The following is a 16,694-nucleotide window of genomic DNA, read 5'->3' as shown; positions in this document are numbered from 1 at the left end:
AAAACGAAAGGAAATGGTTAGCAAAAAGGGTTTTGGGGTTTTTTTTGGCTAGTTTATGTGTGGATGAAAATAAGGGGGATTTTAGTAAACTATTCATCAAAGGGTGATTTGTTTTTGAAATGTATTTTTTTTATTTCACGTATTCTCCAAATTCTTATGTTTCTTAAATTTATTGTTCTTTATATAAAAGAGAGTATATTTAAATCTAAATCATTATTTTTCCTAATGATCTAATGGGGCTGTTCCCAACCTATACACTACAGACAGCAGAGGAACCAGAATTCTTACAAGAGACCGTCAAGTCCGTATTCACATAGGACACTGCTTGTGCAGTAAATAAACAATATGGCTATTGTTGTACCACTCTCTTATACTATATTTTTAAAAACCTTTCTTTCTACTACTATGCTAGTCACTGTTAAGAGTTATAGATCCAACAGTAATACTGATTCATAATAGACAGAATTTAGGTAGCACTGAATATGTGTCAGACAGTGTTGTAAGTGCTGTTACATGTATTGAGTAATTTAGTCATAAAAAAGATTGAAATGATGCCATTTGCAGCAACACGGATAGACCTAGGGATTGTCATACTAAGTGAAGTAAGACAGGCAGAGAAAGACAAATACCATATGGTATTACATATGTGTGGAATCTAAAATACGATACAAATGAAGTTATTTATGAAACAGAAATAGATTCATAGACATAGAAAACAAATGTATGGTTACCAAAGGGGAAAGGGGGTGAGGGAGGGATAAATTAGGAGTTTGGGTTTAGCAAATACGAACTACTATATGTAAAATAAACAACAAGGTCCTACTGTATAGCACAGGGAACTATAATCAGTATCCTGTAATAAACCATAATGGAGAAGAAAAAAGATACTTTGATAGCTGTGTTACAATAGAAATTGGATTCCTTTAAAAAATACACATGTATGTATGTATTGAGTAGTTTAATCTGTAAGAACACTATACGGTAGGACTTTTGTTATCACTACTTAACAGATGACAAAACTGGATCAGAAAGTTTAAGTAAGCTTGATATATGTTTACTCCTAGTTTTTCCTATGGATAGACTATCATTTAATATTATTGCTATTGTATTATTTACAAAAATAGGAACATACCATGCTGATACTGTTTTACCACTCTCAGGTCCAAAACCAACTCCCCGGAACTGCCAAACTGCTCTTCACTCCAGTATATAAATATAAATAGCACTACCATACAATTTTTCTGCAAGTCCTCTCGGTATTATCTATTTAAAAATTGAAAAGGCCATTTCTGTCTTCACTACTTTAAGCTGAACCTAAACTGTTACCATCTCTTGCCTGGATAATTGCCGGAGCCAATATGGCTCGTCTCCTCACTTCCAACATCACCCACTCCTGTAGTCCATTCTCCAGGCGACAGCCAAAGTCAGTTTTTTAAATGTCACTCAGATCATGTTACCCTTCTGCTTAAAACATCTCAATATTCACATCACTCGTGATGGCACTTAAAATAGCATCCTAAGTCATCACCACAGCCCTCAAGACCCATGTGGTCCCTCTCTGTCCTCTTGGCCCACACATCCTACCTCCTCCCATCTCCTCTGCCTCCTTTCAGCCACGTTGCCCTCGTTTCTATCCCTGTTCATTCCTGTCTCAGGGACTTTGCACTTGCTCTTCCTTTTGTTGGCATCTTCACGTGGCTGGCTGCTTTGTCCTTTCAGTCTCCCCAAAGATGCCTTCCCAGGCTACCTTTCTAAAGAACCCTAACCCTCAACTTCCCCATCCAATCTTGGTCTCTGTCATTTTCTTCAAAGCACTTACCACCATCTGAATTTATTTCCTTACTTCTGTGTTGTCGTTCTCTCCTACTACAGTAGAAACACCATGAGAATAAGGACTTTCTCTTTTTTATTCATCTGAGTGCCTAGGAAAGGTGACGGGGCGGGGTGGAACATGGCAAGCTTTCAGTGAATAGCTTAATTAATGAAGGATTTGAACACACCAGCATGTGCAGATAGAAGGAGGTGTCCTGAAGTATTGTTTGCATATGCCTCCAAATTCCCACTCTGCTCTAGATCACTGAATGAATGCTTGAATTGATTGCACATGGAAAGAAACTTTTCAGCAGCTCCTAATGAGCATCTATCTGATTAAGTGAAAGTAGAAAAGACAGGCTTGGTTAATTCATATTGAGTGAGCTTAAGAAATGGGACAGAGTATTCTTGTCATATGAAGAATTTCTGGTCACTGAATAGTGGATCAATCACTACGGTATTGTTACATAATTGTCATAAAGATGGGGAAACAACATAGTCATTCCTGGAACAACATGGTGCATTATAGATTCTCAGCCAGATTCTCCAGTTATTTTTTGATCAGTAAAAATCCCTTTTTCCCACACAGCTTCTTACTGCTTCTCCCTAAGCATCCAACCGTTTCGAGGAGGAAGGTCGCCCAGTGAGTATTTTTGAAGATTGGTTAGTATATCCCCTCCCAGTTGTCGCCAGAATCAGCATGAACCTTTGATTAATCTCTTCAGTCTCTTCACTGAGTCATTAGAACTATTCTGTTTGGTGCTGAAAATAGTTGCACCTTACTTGCCTTTCCCGAAGAGAGATACTTGTCTTTACAAGTAGAAATACAATGCTCACTCATTTCTGTTTTATATATTTTAACGTTTGTCTAAAACCCTATGAACTACCTTTGTTGTTTATAAAATTCTTTCTGTGCACAATATTTCTTTGATTACCAAGACCAGAAATGACCAATTTGGATAGTTTTTCCCAACTCATCAATATTAAAATGGGCTTTAGCGGGTAGAATACCTTTTGAATGCATACATTTATGCAGAAATTTTAAGCAAAATCAGCATAGACACAATCATAGATGGAAGAAAGATTTTAAGGGCCATGGAATTAGCTATTCTAGAAAGAATAAGTTTTTACAGGTGGATGTTTTTATGCTTCATCCAGATTGAATAATGGCTGTTTACTGTGTATAATACATTGTCTTCAATTTGAACTTGAAAGCCAGTTTGGAAAAAACTTCATCATGACAGACAGTTCCATTTATCTTTCATACCCATCTTTATCTTAAAAGGACATTTTGAGAAGGATTTTAGAGTTTATGTAGTCAACCTTTCTGTGGTGAGAATTATGACCCAAAGAGGAGAGGTGATTTTGTTAAGGTTTTACCAGTTAGTGGCTGAGTTAGAACCAGAATCAGGCCTCCTTACTAAGCCCCTGTTCCTGCCTTTACCCCTGCATGTTTGGGACTCACGTCCAATAAAGATGCTAAGATGTTGTAAGAGATTATACACACTATAAAGGTGAATTTTGACATCCAGGATCACTCAGTAAGCTTTGTGTTTTGATAAAACTCAGCATCTAAGAAGTGAGTTCAAGATCTGATCCCTTCTCCTTTTCCTCTCCTCCCTCTCCCCACTTATAAAATGTAGTAATATATTTCCTAAAACCAGATATATACCCTCCCCACCATGTACCATCTTTCGGTTTCAGAGGTAATCACCTGACAGGGTGTCAGTGGGGACTGGAGTCTTCCTGACCCATCCACACTTTGTGGCCTGTCTTCTGTGTTACTAATGCACATGCTTATGGGATAGCTCGCTGCGCTTTTGAGGATAGTCTTTCTCCCCAGATGTTTTTTCCCCTCTGTGCAAAGCTAAATGAACCATATGGGAAATGAACCTATAACCTTGGCCTCATTAATTTACCTTCTGTAAAATCGCCTTTTGGAAATTTATGTCCTGCTGTGATGCAATTAAGGGTGTGATTTCATTCATTCATTCAATAAATAGCCCCAGCACTGCACTAATGGCAGCAGAGAGCACAGAGAGGCAGAGGACGAGGTCTTTGCCCTCAAGGAATTAGGATAAGTGCACAGATCACGAATGTCAGGGCCAAAGTGATGACCACTGAAGGAGGGGGGTTAGCAAATCAAGAAATCGCAAAAGCGAATCAGAAGAAGGGAGAGCGGTGCATCCTGCCGGGAGAACCTCAGGGACCCATGAAGGATGGACAGGTTTCCCAGGAGTCAGCGGGCAGGGGGGTAGGTGTACAGATGGTGGTACCCCCAGCACCTCAATGGGGATATTATGGTGTGGTGAGCACAAGCGTGAGAGGACATACTTGGGGGAGGCAGTGAAGGAAGAAGGACAGGAATGTTATCATTTATGGTGGTGTTGTGTAGGGATGATAGGATGTACTAGAATCAGAACTCTGTAACAGGAAATGTCATTTGTCAGCCACTGTAGAATGAATTGGTGGGAAGGGTGGCTGGGGTTGGGGAAGAACTCTGAGGAAGCGACAAGGGTCTGAACCAGGGTTCCCAGCACGGTGAAGAGAAGTGATGGTAGGGGTCAAGGCTGAACGAGCAGGACTTGGTAATGGACTAGATGTGATAGTGAAGGTTTGAACCTGGGTGCCTAGCAGATGGCAATACCCTTCCAGAAGCCAGTGGAACTTAGAGGCTGGGAAGTTATGTAAAGGAAGTGAACACAGGAAATTGGAACATTAGGGAGAGGTTGCAGCTGGATAGAAAGATTCCGGACGTCGTTCACCAGGAGAGCTGTTTGAGCTGGGATAGTGGATGAGACCATTAAGGGATAGAGTGCAGAAATGAAAAAAACCATGGCCAAAGGTAGAATGCCAAAGAAAATCTACACTGGTGATCAAGACAATGAAAAGAGCCTAAGAAATAGAGAACGAGCTCAGTACACTGTTACAGACACTGAAGAAGCAGAGGGCTGCCGAGAGGCATGTAGAGGCAAGTGTGCTCCCTTGTCACTGATAGATATTAGTGAACAAGAACGAAAAGTAACCCACATTTGCTTTAATTTTGTCAGTGAGGCAAATTATTGTTTTAGTTGGGATTTCACAGTACATCTTTCTGATGCTACACTTTCTCTTCGACTTCTCTTCATTCAGTTCCACTACATACTTTTCACTCTCAAGACAGTTAAAAACCAAGCACATTCTTATGTGTAAGGAATGCAGTAGGAGTTCAAAATTGATGACTGTTGTGAAAAGGCCAGCCATCTGAGATCACTCATTTTTCCCAAGTGTTCATCAGGAGCCTCACACATACCAGGGACTATGCCATGCCTGGGGGACATAGTGGCGAAGAACACAGAAGCAAATCCAGGCCCCTGTTGAGTTTACCTTCTTGCGTGGATGAAGCCAACAATAAACAGACTAAAGAAGTAGAATAGGCAACATGTTCTATGGTGACATGTGCTAGGGAAGAAAATGAAGCAGAAGGGGAGGGGAGCTCAGAAAAGGGGGTGTTTTCAGTAGAGGGGTCAGGGAAGCCCTGACTGAGAAAGTGACATTTGGATGAAGCCCTGAAGGGAGGTGGGGGGTAGTGTAGATATCTAGATGAACAGGGGACAGCACGTGCAAAGGCCCTGAGGTGGGATTATGCCTGGTGTGTTTGATGTCTGGAAAGGAGGCCATCATTGCTGAAGGGCAGTAGGCAAGAGAGAAAGGTCAGTAAAGTCTCATTGGACAGATTGGGGCCCTGTAGTTGTAGGTTGACTTTGGCTTTTCCTCAAAGCCCTTGGATGGTTTTGAGCAAAGGAATGAGTAAGAATCATTCTGGCTACAGGGGAAGGAAGGGGGCAAGGAGAAACAGGAAGATCAGCAGGCAGGCTTCTGCACATCTGGGAAGAGGTGTTGATGGCTTGGAATAGAGTGGTCCCAGAGGAGATATGGGAAGTGATTCGAATCTGGATATTTTCTGAGGGTAAAGTAAATAGAATTGAACAGATTGAGAAAGAAACCAGAGAGAAAGAAGAGTCAGGGATGAGTCCAAGCTGCTGTATTGGTCTGCTAGGGCTGCGTAACAAAGTATCACAAATGGGTGGCTTCAGCAACAGAAATATATTGTTTCATGGTTCTGTAGGCTCTGGCAAGTTTAGCCTGTCAGCTGAGTTAGTTCCTTCTGAAGGCATGTGAGGGAGAATCTGTTCCACCCTCTCTCCTAGCTTCTGGTGATTTGTTGTCCATCTTTGGTGTTCCTTGGCTTGTAAAAACCTCAGTCCTTTCATCCTCACACAGCGTTCTTTCTGTGTGTGTCTGTGTCCTAATTTCCTCTTTTTAATAAGAGCACCAGTCATATTGGATTAGGGACCCACACTTCTCCAGATTGACCTCATCTTAACTAATCATATCTTCCATGACCGTGTTCCCAAATAAGATTGCCCTCTGATGGAAAATTAAAAATAAAATTACCATATGATCCAGCAGTCCCACCCCAGGCATATATCCGGATGAAACAATAATTCAAAAAGATACATGTACCCCTATGTTCATAGCAGTACTATTAACAATAGCCAAAATATGGAAACAACCTAAATGTCCACTGACAGCTGAATGGATAAAGAAGATGTGGGCATATGCACAATGGAATATTACTTAGCCATAAAAAAAGAATGAATTAATGCCATTTGCAGCAGCATGGATGTAACTAGAGATTATCATACTAAGTGAAGTAAGTCAGAAAGAGAAAGACAAATACCATGTGATATCTCTTATATGTGGAATCTAAAATATGACACAAATGATCCTATCTATGAAGGATAAACAGACTCACAGACATAGAGAACAAACTTGTGGTTGCCAAGGGGGGAGGTGGAGTGAGGGAGGGATGGACTGGGAGCTTGGGCTTGGTAGATGCACACTATTATATATGGAATGGATGGACAACAAGGTCCCACTGTAGAGCACAGGGAACTGTATTCAATATCCTGGGATAAACCATAATGGAAAAGAATATAAAAAATGTATGTGTGTGTGTGTGTGTGTGTATATATATATATATATATATACACACACACATATATATAAAATATATATATAAATGAGTCACTTAGCTGTACAGCAGAAATTAACACAGCATTGTAAATCAACTATACTTCAACTAAAAAGAAAGGTTACCCTCTGATGTGCTAGGGGCTTGGACTTCAGCATAGGAATTGGGGGGTGAGGGGAGCAGGGACACAGTTCAGCCCATAGCAGTTGGCATTGACTGAGCCAAGGAAAGTGTGTTTGGATAGAAGAAGAGGAGAGTTCCAAAGACTACAGTTAAGAGATTTTTCAGTGTGAGGACCAAGATCAAGACTCACAAAAATGTTAAATGTAAATGCCATGTATGCTTGTAGTTGTGAAAACACACTTACACGTTAATGATGATTTTTAAGTTGTATTCTAATTGTTTATGGAGTCGTGGTATTTTCCTGTGAAGCATAAGAGAGTCAGACAGAGTGTGGATTGAGTTTTACTGGCCAATATGCCAAAGAAGTTAGTGGTGCTGAAATGGAATGTTTTGAATGCCATAAAGAAGTCAAAGGACACTAATAAAAATAATAAAGAGCACTTTTCTCAGAAGGAGAAACAACTTTGGAGAACATTGTTTCAGTCCTTCACTTAAGAAGTCATTTTCTAGAAAGTCAGTCATGCTACAGTGCTCTGAGCAGCTGCATCGTTTATTCCTTCACCTGTTTTTGGTGAGAATGTAGTTAAAACATATAAAATCATTTTTATAAAAAAATCACGAAGGCAGTAGTATCACATTTAGCTAATTTGAAAATCAGAGAAATCATCACCGTCACATAACCATCCTAGCCTTTTGATATGTTTTCTTTGAGTCTTTTTCCCACATTCATGCTGTTTTACATGGAGACAAAAGCTAGCACAGCAAGATGATGGTGGGGACGTACAGCAAATCTACCCAACATTTTCTGAATGCGTCCAGCTCGCACTTCTCTTGCATTCCAGCTCACATTGTACATTCTGCTTCCTCTGTCGCCTGTCGTTGTTTGGCTCCCATCTAGTCGTGCTTCAAAACGCAGCTCACCTGGCACCTTTGGGGAAGCCTTCTGACTGGTGTATTCCCACCCTTCCCAGCACAGAAGGCTGAGCCTCCAGTGTGCCACCATCTTACCCCGCACCTAAGCACATGCCGTGATGCTGCATGTCTTCACCAACTTTAAGGACAGGGACTGGGCGGTCTATATTTATTTCCTCAGTACCTTGCACAGGACCTGTGGGTAGATATTCAATAAATGCATGTGGACTAGGAATGAAAAAAAAATCATATTCTTTGCCTGCGTGGTACACATCTGTCACTGAACTATGAATTTAAAACAGTTTTGTTCAGCTTGTGGCATAAGCCAGCACAGTGAGATGTAATGTAGCTTGAGAAGTCTCCTTAAAAAGTGTTCATACAGATTGTTGCTTAAAGGGTTATATTTGTCCTAAAAACTACACCCTTCAGTTTCTTACCATGAAGATACTGAGACAATTACCACACACAGCTTTCTTTTAGAATTGACTGTGTCCCTTTAAATTTGTAAGTAAAATGAAGTAATTTAAACATACCTACGTAAGGTAACATGGGAAAAAATGCAGGAGCTTGGAGGTGTAAACTTGCTGGCAATAGAGGCAAGAGTTATTTTTATTTTAATTCGTGGATTGTTTTGGAGAGGGGAGAGTTTTTTATCTGGCATAATTGAGATATAATCTGGGTCCAAGTGAAGAGTTGAGAAGTACTGTAATAGCCCTTTGATGCCAAAAATACTTTTGTGATGACTCAGCTCAAGATTTCTCTCCTCCCTGTTCACCTGGAATGCAAATAATATTTTTTGGTAAACGTTCTCAAAAATAGGAAGAGAAAAGTTTACATAGGATTATTTATGACTTCTTAGTACTGAGAAGAGGCTTTGCTGTAGAGAATTCTTGATACATTACTCCCCTCATAGGGTTTTGCCTTCATTTCCTAAGTCACATGGTATGGGACCATATTGAATTCATTGATGGAACCAAGATAATTGACAGATATTGAACTAAGCTGTACAGGATGTCAAATGTGCCATTACAGTGTAGTTACCTAAATCTTGATTTCTTTCCCCAGCTCTACTTTACGAAGTGTTTCTACTGGATCCTCAAGACCTTCCAAAATATGTTTGGTGTGTGGGGATGAGGCTTCAGGATGTCACTATGGGGTCGTAACCTGTGGCAGCTGCAAAGTGTTCTTCAAAAGAGCAGTGGAAGGTAAATGTTCATGTGGGTGTTCCTTTTACACATTTATTTTCCTAGCGTGTAGTTTACTTGCATGGTTAACTCTATAGCAATATAGGGAAATAATTCAAAAATGTTTTTGGATGTAATCTGTCAGTGATAAATAGATTTTCCACTGAGCAATATTTAATGGCCCAAATTTGAAATTGTGGAGTCAGAAAGGTTGGTGTTTTTGGTTGTTGGTTTGTCTCAGCTTATATTTTCACTGAGACTTAGCAAAATAATTCTGTGTCACCGTAAATTTAATTTGCATGATCTGAAAGAGCATTTTTTCACAGCACGTCTGCTTGTCTATATTTCTGTATAAAGATATGTGTTTGTGGCAAGTTAAAACATTCACGTCGGGATCATGTGTGTGCTTTGTGTTCCTTACAGAGTAATGTCATTTAACATCTGCTTGAGAGTCCACGTCCCCATTTGAGTCCTATCTTTGTTCCTACTGAAAGTTTCCCAACCAGTATATTAAAATTGGACTGAGGTTCTTTAAGTATATGTAGGCTAGCTTTTGCTTCTGTCCAAGTAATTGTACTTCCAAAGGAGAAATGGGCTTTTAGTTTGTTTCTGCCTTTCTCCAGCCTCATTTCCAAGCAATTAATTAACATCACGCTTAGACTAGATGGTTTTATTAATGTTGACTACTGTGACTGGTTAAAGTGTAGAATTTGTTGCCATCAGGAGAAGTATTGTGTAATTGACACTTATTCTAAGGAGGTCAGCATTGAGATTCCTGTAGGTGTATTTCTGAGGACCTTTTTCTGAGAGATGAATTGGTCCTTCAGAGACTTAAGCATAAAGTACTCGAATGTTTCATCTTTGTTTTGCTGATGACCACAGGAAATGTCCTTAGTTCTAGGATGAAAAGAACTGACCAAGTAGTTATTTCTGTGCTTCTGAGATTGATTCTGCATAATTTAATTGATAGTACATGATTTTACATTATTTACAATATTATTTGATAGCCCCCAAACCCAGCATTGAATTGGTAATAGGAGCTACATATTTCTTACTTGAAGTATGGGCTCTTAGTTACAGGTGACAGAAAATTCACTACAAACTGGCTTCAGCACCAGTGGAAATTCATTGGCCCACATAACTGGAAAGTCCTCGTGTGGGCGTGGCTTTGGGCAAGCCAGGGTCTTAAGCCAGGTCCTTCATACTTAGTTTCATTCTCTCCATCGCTTGACTTTGGTCTGGCTCTGTTTTCATGCAGTTTCTCTCATGGTAATGAGACAGCCACTAGGCCTCCATTAAAAAGAGATTTTCTGTTCCCAGAGGTTGTTATAGAAGCCCCCAGCTGAATCTCCATAAACTGAACTTGACTCACGTGGCCCCCTCCAAACCAGTCACCATGGCTGGGGAGAGCAGTGATCTGATAGGCTGGTTCTGGCTGGAGTCCGCCAGCCTGTGAACTACTAGAGCAGCTGTGGCAATGAGCATTTCCCAGACAAAATGGTGGGTTCTGTTACCAGGAGGCTAATTTCCAGAAAATAGGGGAAAGAAATATGTATAATACTGAAATCAATTTGATTTTTTAAGACTGTGTTCCCCACCACCCTCTTCTTTCCTTAACTCTATGACTGGCTCAGTAGAAGATAAGTAAGGTATACCCCTGGCATCTTCTAATGCTGCTTTATACCTTCCAGTATAAGGGCTCTCCTCATAGGCTCACTAATGGGTGAGCAAAGGCGGTAAGTAAAAATAAAGCAGTGAGAGAAGGACATTTAGAGAGGGTGCCTCTGTGTTACCCTTCCCGTAGGTCAGTGTTCATGTCAGAACCCAAGTTTTGGCTATTTACAGAACCTGTCCTTCTCTGCAGAAAGGCTTTCTAGATGTTTCTGTGTCATTTTTGTTGTCTTAAGTAGTTACTCTAGAAGTAGCTAAGGAAAGAATCATTTTTGTAGCTGAGGTACATATAAATGTGGAAAAGCCTAAATGTCTGTACATCTTTTTCTTTCATTGGAAAGCTGATCTATAATGGATAATGAACCTTGACAAGTGCCTTTTAAGACTTTTATTAATATAGCTTTATTCCTGTTTATTTGGGAAATAGAATTTTAGCATCCACCTGCATGAAACAAGGCTATACATTTTAACTATAAACTTGTGAGAGTAAAGACTTGTTTTTGTTTTGTAATTTGTATTTGCTTCCTGTTTTATCCTGTGTGTGTGTGTGTGTGTGTGTGTGTGTAAAAGAAATAGGACTATCTTTGTATCAACTTTTTGGTTTAATAAGAAATTATTTTTAAAATATTTTATGTAATTGGAGGCTCTAATTTCACAAAATTATGTTATATGGATGTTATTTTTATTCCCCTTTTACAGATGAAGATGTTTGGGCTCAGAGCCAATTAATCATAAGGCCAAACTTAGACCCATATTAGAGTCTTAGGACTCCAAAGCTAGACCCAACCTAAGGCCTCACGACTCTAAATCTCATTATCTGTTCTTTCCATTTTCCATAATTCTCAAGTTCATGAAAATCCTACGCTATATGTCATTGTTTACGGCTGTTCAGTGATAATGAGGGCAGTGGTATAAACACTGAGAAGACACATGTGGTGCCCTTCGTGTGTGTGTGTCACTGTGTATGTACATACACACACATACACAGGCACACATGTGTATGTTTATGTTTGAATATTTACTAAGGTTGTTTTCTGGTTTTAACCTTAAGCGCCTCCTGGGATTACAAAAGCAGAGGCTTCTAAGCAGCTGCAGGTAGAGGGAGCTAAGAAGAAGGGAGTCTGTTAAAGTTGAAATGAACTAAGAACACCAGGGCAGAAGCGGAAATGACCACTAGAGAGGGATCGGGGTGGTTGGGGGCACAACAGACTGAGCTTCGAGCTTGTTGGCTTAAGGCTTGTGCCCTAGAGCGCCCCGCTCCAGAGCTTGGTCTGATAGGGTAGCGGTGACTGCATAGGGAAAGTGCACATCATTTGCTTTAAGTATAAATTATGTTCTCTGTGTCCTGTCTAATGGGATGTATAGATGGTGTTTATGTTTTCCTTCCTAAACATTTTGTAATATAAAAACACTTAGAAGTCTCATCTAGAATACCCTTTCTGCCAATAATGTCCGTTTAGAGCCATATTACTATACCTTACAATGGGAGCTTGTTATTTTATTTTTAAATTCAAATTGCTTATTTGCCTTGAAGGTTTGTCAGGACCTTTCTGTCTTAAGAAAAATAACACACATACACACACACACACACACACACACATTTTAAGTTGGATTCTCCCTAGTGGTGGAAAGTGGACTGGCTTTAGGGTCAAAAGACTTGGTTTAATTTGCAGCTCTGCCACTCACTAGGTATGAGATTATGGCAAGTTATTTAACTTACCTGGGCCTCGGCTTCTTTATATATAAATGGAAAATGTAGTACTGCCTATGAAAAATTACATGAAAACAAAATGTTTCGGAAGATTTTATAAATCGTAAAGTGGTATCAGAATATTGTATCTCGACTCTTTAGGAGCAAATGCTAAAGTTCTTTGGTCCTGTCTGTACACAGAGATCATGTGATGCAGTTAAGTTGCATTGTTAGACCTTCATTTTTTCTTCATTAGATCTTCATCGTATCCCGTGGTACATTATTTTGCCCATAGAGCTGGCTTTGAGGTCGTAAGATCCTTCTTGACTAGCAATTCTTGAAGGATGTGGGGCCGAGGTTGGGGATGGGGGAATGGAGGGCCTGTCGAAATTTTCTCCAGGGACTTTTCTACATTTTTCAACATGGACTGAACTACCGAGATTTACCCCGTAATGAACCTCTGTAGCTGACTAGGGCAGTGCCACCTTTGGAAGTTGCACAGTAGAGAATATATTGAGAGATAGCAACTGGACTTTTAGCTCCGCTGTTTGGTGTCTTTAGGGCAGGACAGGGTATTATCTCTAGAACCTAGCAACCCTGCAGATATTTAGTAGCCGCTAAATAAATGTTTGAATGTACACATGAATGTACCTATATGGCATAAGAGCATTCCAGGTTAAATGACTTCCCCCCCAAAATCAGTAAATTAGCAATGAAACTGGCCCAAGAATTTATACAGGCTTTTTGATGTCCAACTCTAGTCTGAGTTTTTACTATCTCTGTCTCTTTCCAGCTGTAAATTACCATTGGTTTCATCTTGTGTTTATTTTATTTTGCGATCCCTCAATGAATAGAGCTAACTGCATTCAGCAGGCTATTTTATAACCTAATTTCCTTTCTGGATACTCAGTATACCAGCAGTGTCTAGAAGACACAGCCACCACAAATCACTGAAGAGTTACAAGGCTGTGAAAGAAGACAGTTCATTATTATATGAAGTCAACGAAATTTACATTTTTGTCAACAGACCTGTTAGCCTAAAGAGTCCATATCTTGGTACAGGCAGCCAAATCATACGATGTCTATTTCAGACATTTCCCTTTAAGTAAGAGACTTATAAACCTATTTCCTGAAATGAAACGGCTTTAAAATATCAAATTGTAGATTAATCTCAGGAGTCCTCAAATATGCAGTATTTAAGGTACCCAAACCTGGCACAAGCACCTCCTTCCTTTCCCTTGTACTCTGCATCATATAGGTGAGAAATCTTTCAATTTATAGACTGATTATCCTATGGGGGAGACAGTGTTTTAAAGGACATATCACAGTTGATTGGTAGTTAATTTTCTTTGCTTTTCTAAACTGAATGAGTAAACCAAACAGGTCCAGAGGAAAGTGTGTCTCCCCGTGTCATGGACCCAAGTTATCCCCATCACTGCTGTGTGTGCTCTTGAGCAAGAGGGACCAGTAAGCAAGAGTGTGAGCAAGTGTGAGATCGGGGGGCCTGGCCAATGGACTGTGCGATTATGCCACAAAACAGAGCAGTTAAATTGAGTGGACACAAGCTAGATCATGGTAGTACATAGTAATTGAAATATAGCTATCCCCTTATGATTGGCAATATAAAATTAAGGAAATGATAAAACAAGGAAATAACACCTACATATTAGATGTCTTCAGGTCATGATGTGATTCAGCCCTCCGTGTTGCCGGTGCACCACATACAAGAAGCTAAATGGACATCAGAGGCCATTGTCCCTTCTACAAAACTGCTGAGTCACAGATAGGAAACCAAGGACTGTTCTGTCTTGCAGTTTTCTCAGGAGACACTTTAAAGATTAAGGGGTTTTTTTTTCCCTTTACCAGAAATTAGGAACCAGGGAACCTGATTCTTTCTAACTACTTACTACAAGTGCTTATGTAAATACCTGCCTGGTGGATCATATCTAGGATTTTTACCAACACTCCCTTGCTCCTTAACATAAACCCAAGGCTTTCGTGTTAATTGCAAATGTTTGCCTAGGTTTTTTATAATCCGTGAGTTGGTTGCCATGGAAACACAAAGAGCCATGCCATTTAGGCCAACCTGGAAGGTCAGGGAAGCTTCTTGAAGAATTGACCCCCAACTGAATCTTGAAAGCTTAGGATTGGCAATGCTGAGGGGGAGTGAGGACAAGCCTTCTGCACAGGGTGCCCGGAGCAATTTCGTGTTACCTCTGTGAATGTGTGAGGTACGAGGAGATAGAACTGAAGGCTAATGTGCAGATTGGGTCCGGGTCCCTGACTCTAAGGAGGGGCCTGAATTTATCTCTGGGCAAAACAGAACCTCTGGATGTTTTCATACAGCAGAATGGTAAGCTCAGGTTTGCATATAATATCTGGCTGTAGGGAGATATGCTTCTTTAAAAAGGGGCAGTTCCGGTGGCTCTTTTAAGTCATTTTGGTGAGAGATGACCAGAGATACAACTAGAGCAGCAGCGTTATAACAGGATAGAGAGGAGTGGACAGCTAATAAGGCTATCTTGGAAGTAACATTGGTGGGTCCGTATTGGAGGTAAGGAAGCAAAGATCCGGGATGCTTCCCCAGGCTCAGCTGCTGCTGCCGCCCTTTGCTGAGATGGGTGACACTGGAATGGGAGCAGCTTTGGGGGCATGGGAGGCAAAGGTCATTCATTCAACAAACGTATATTCAATATCTGCTAAATGCCAGCCACCATTCTAGGCCTACCTAGGGACTTCTTGGATGAAGATCAAGTGAACAAAACAGATTCTTGCCATGATGGAGCTTACGTTCTAGCGAGGGGAGGTGGAGAGATTAAATATAATAAATCATTTTTTTGCGTAGCATATGAAGAGTTGGTAGGTGCTCTGGAAAACAAGCACTGCCAGGATAAAGGGGGTTGGAATGAGATTGTGTTTAGGACAATGAGTTTGAAATGTGTGTAGGACATTCAGGTGTGTCTAACAGGAAGCTGGATGTGTGGTTCTGAAGCTTGGGGAATAGGGCACGATTGGAAATAAAGATTTTAGAATCGTCATCTAGGAAAGTAGATGCATTTGCCCAAGAAATGGGTATTTAGAGAGACAGGAATAAGCCAAGGTTAGAGTCTTAGAGAACATAAATCTAGGACATGGCGTGTGTGTGTCTGTGTGTGTGTGTTATGCATGTGTGAATAGTGTTTTTCTCCCACTCCTCCAAGTTGTACACAGAAAAGTCTTAGTTACTCAGTCTCTGGTTCTTCCAAGGTTAGCTGAACTGCAGATATTTTTGCATCTGTGGGACTTTCAATCCCAGTTTTTGCTCTTTATTCATTATGAAGCTTGATTCTTTTTGAATCTTAGCCAGTCCAGAGCCCACAGCCAAACCTATTCGTGAGGAAATCTGATTTGTTAACCTGGGCAGAAGTAATGCCACACATGGAGCAGATGCTCAAGCCACATTTGTTGATCAGTAACCATCTAAGTATGTGTATCAGATTCCCCTGTGTTTCTGTCACTGTTTCCCTGAAGTCAAAACTATGTTCAAGTGATTTATTAGAAAATAACCTGGTGTAGGAACATGTAGGCCAAAAGTAAATTAGTATTGTCCAGAGAGAGCTTCCTGTTGCTTAAAATTTTAAAGGAAGGTGCACTTCACCTAGCAAATTTGAAAGGTATAAATTAGAAGCACGTTAAGTAGTTTCCAGGTATCCCCCATGTCTCTGCGTTTGTTTGTAACCCATCTTGTTCCAGAAAAGAATCCAAAGCAACTCACAGCTTTCCATGAGGTAAAATGAAATTTCTCATAAGTGCAATGAAAACCAAGACAGAGGGAAGGTGAGAGCAAGAAGGAGAACAATAGAGGCAGGACAGGGCACGGTCGAGAGAAACTATGCCCTTTGGCCTTGGCGGAGAATGGCCACTTGTTCGGCTTTCTGCCCCCAGCCCTCAGCGGTGAGTCACCTGATTTACGACTTTCTTAAAAACTAGATTAGGGAATTGCCCGTTTAGAAGAAAATTTTCATGAGCTGCTTTGGTTGTGATGTGCCTGTTCTTTTCATGTGAACTATAACCTGAAATTTATACAAGTCACCCTCCCGTGGGTATCAGTGGAATCGTTTGGTTTGTCTTGAGGAGCAGTGCTAGAAACACGCTTTATTCTGTCAACCACCTTTCCTACAAGCATCACTATTATTTATAGAGCAGTTACTCTGTGCCAGGCAGGCACTGTACCAAGTACTCCATGTTTTATCTCATTTTCTCCTCATAACTGCCATCTTAAAGCTGAAAGTTTTGTGAGTTTTGC

The 16,694-nt window shown here is 40.5% G+C and overlaps 1 protein-coding gene across 4 annotated transcripts in view; it reads left to right on the top strand.

Annotated features, from left to right (window-relative positions):
* NR3C2 (nuclear receptor subfamily 3 group C member 2) overlaps nt 1-16,694 on the top strand; it is a 337,688-nt gene that overhangs the window by 159,503 nt on the left and 161,491 nt on the right. For all 4 annotated transcript variants that reach the window (XM_057728082.1, XM_057728081.1, XM_057728079.1 and 1 more), the window contains exon 3: nt 8,930-9,069. In XM_057728082.1, the coding sequence (XP_057584065.1) occupies nt 8,930-9,069 (140 nt within the window). The remainder of the gene's footprint in view (nt 1-8,929; nt 9,070-16,694) is intronic.

Source organism: Hippopotamus amphibius, chromosome 3 (assembly GCF_030028045.1).
Source record: "Hippopotamus amphibius kiboko isolate mHipAmp2 chromosome 3, mHipAmp2.hap2, whole genome shotgun sequence".
Taxonomy (NCBI): Eukaryota; Metazoa; Chordata; class Mammalia; order Artiodactyla; family Hippopotamidae; genus Hippopotamus; species Hippopotamus amphibius.
This window is presented reverse-complemented; position numbering and strand designations above follow the sequence as displayed.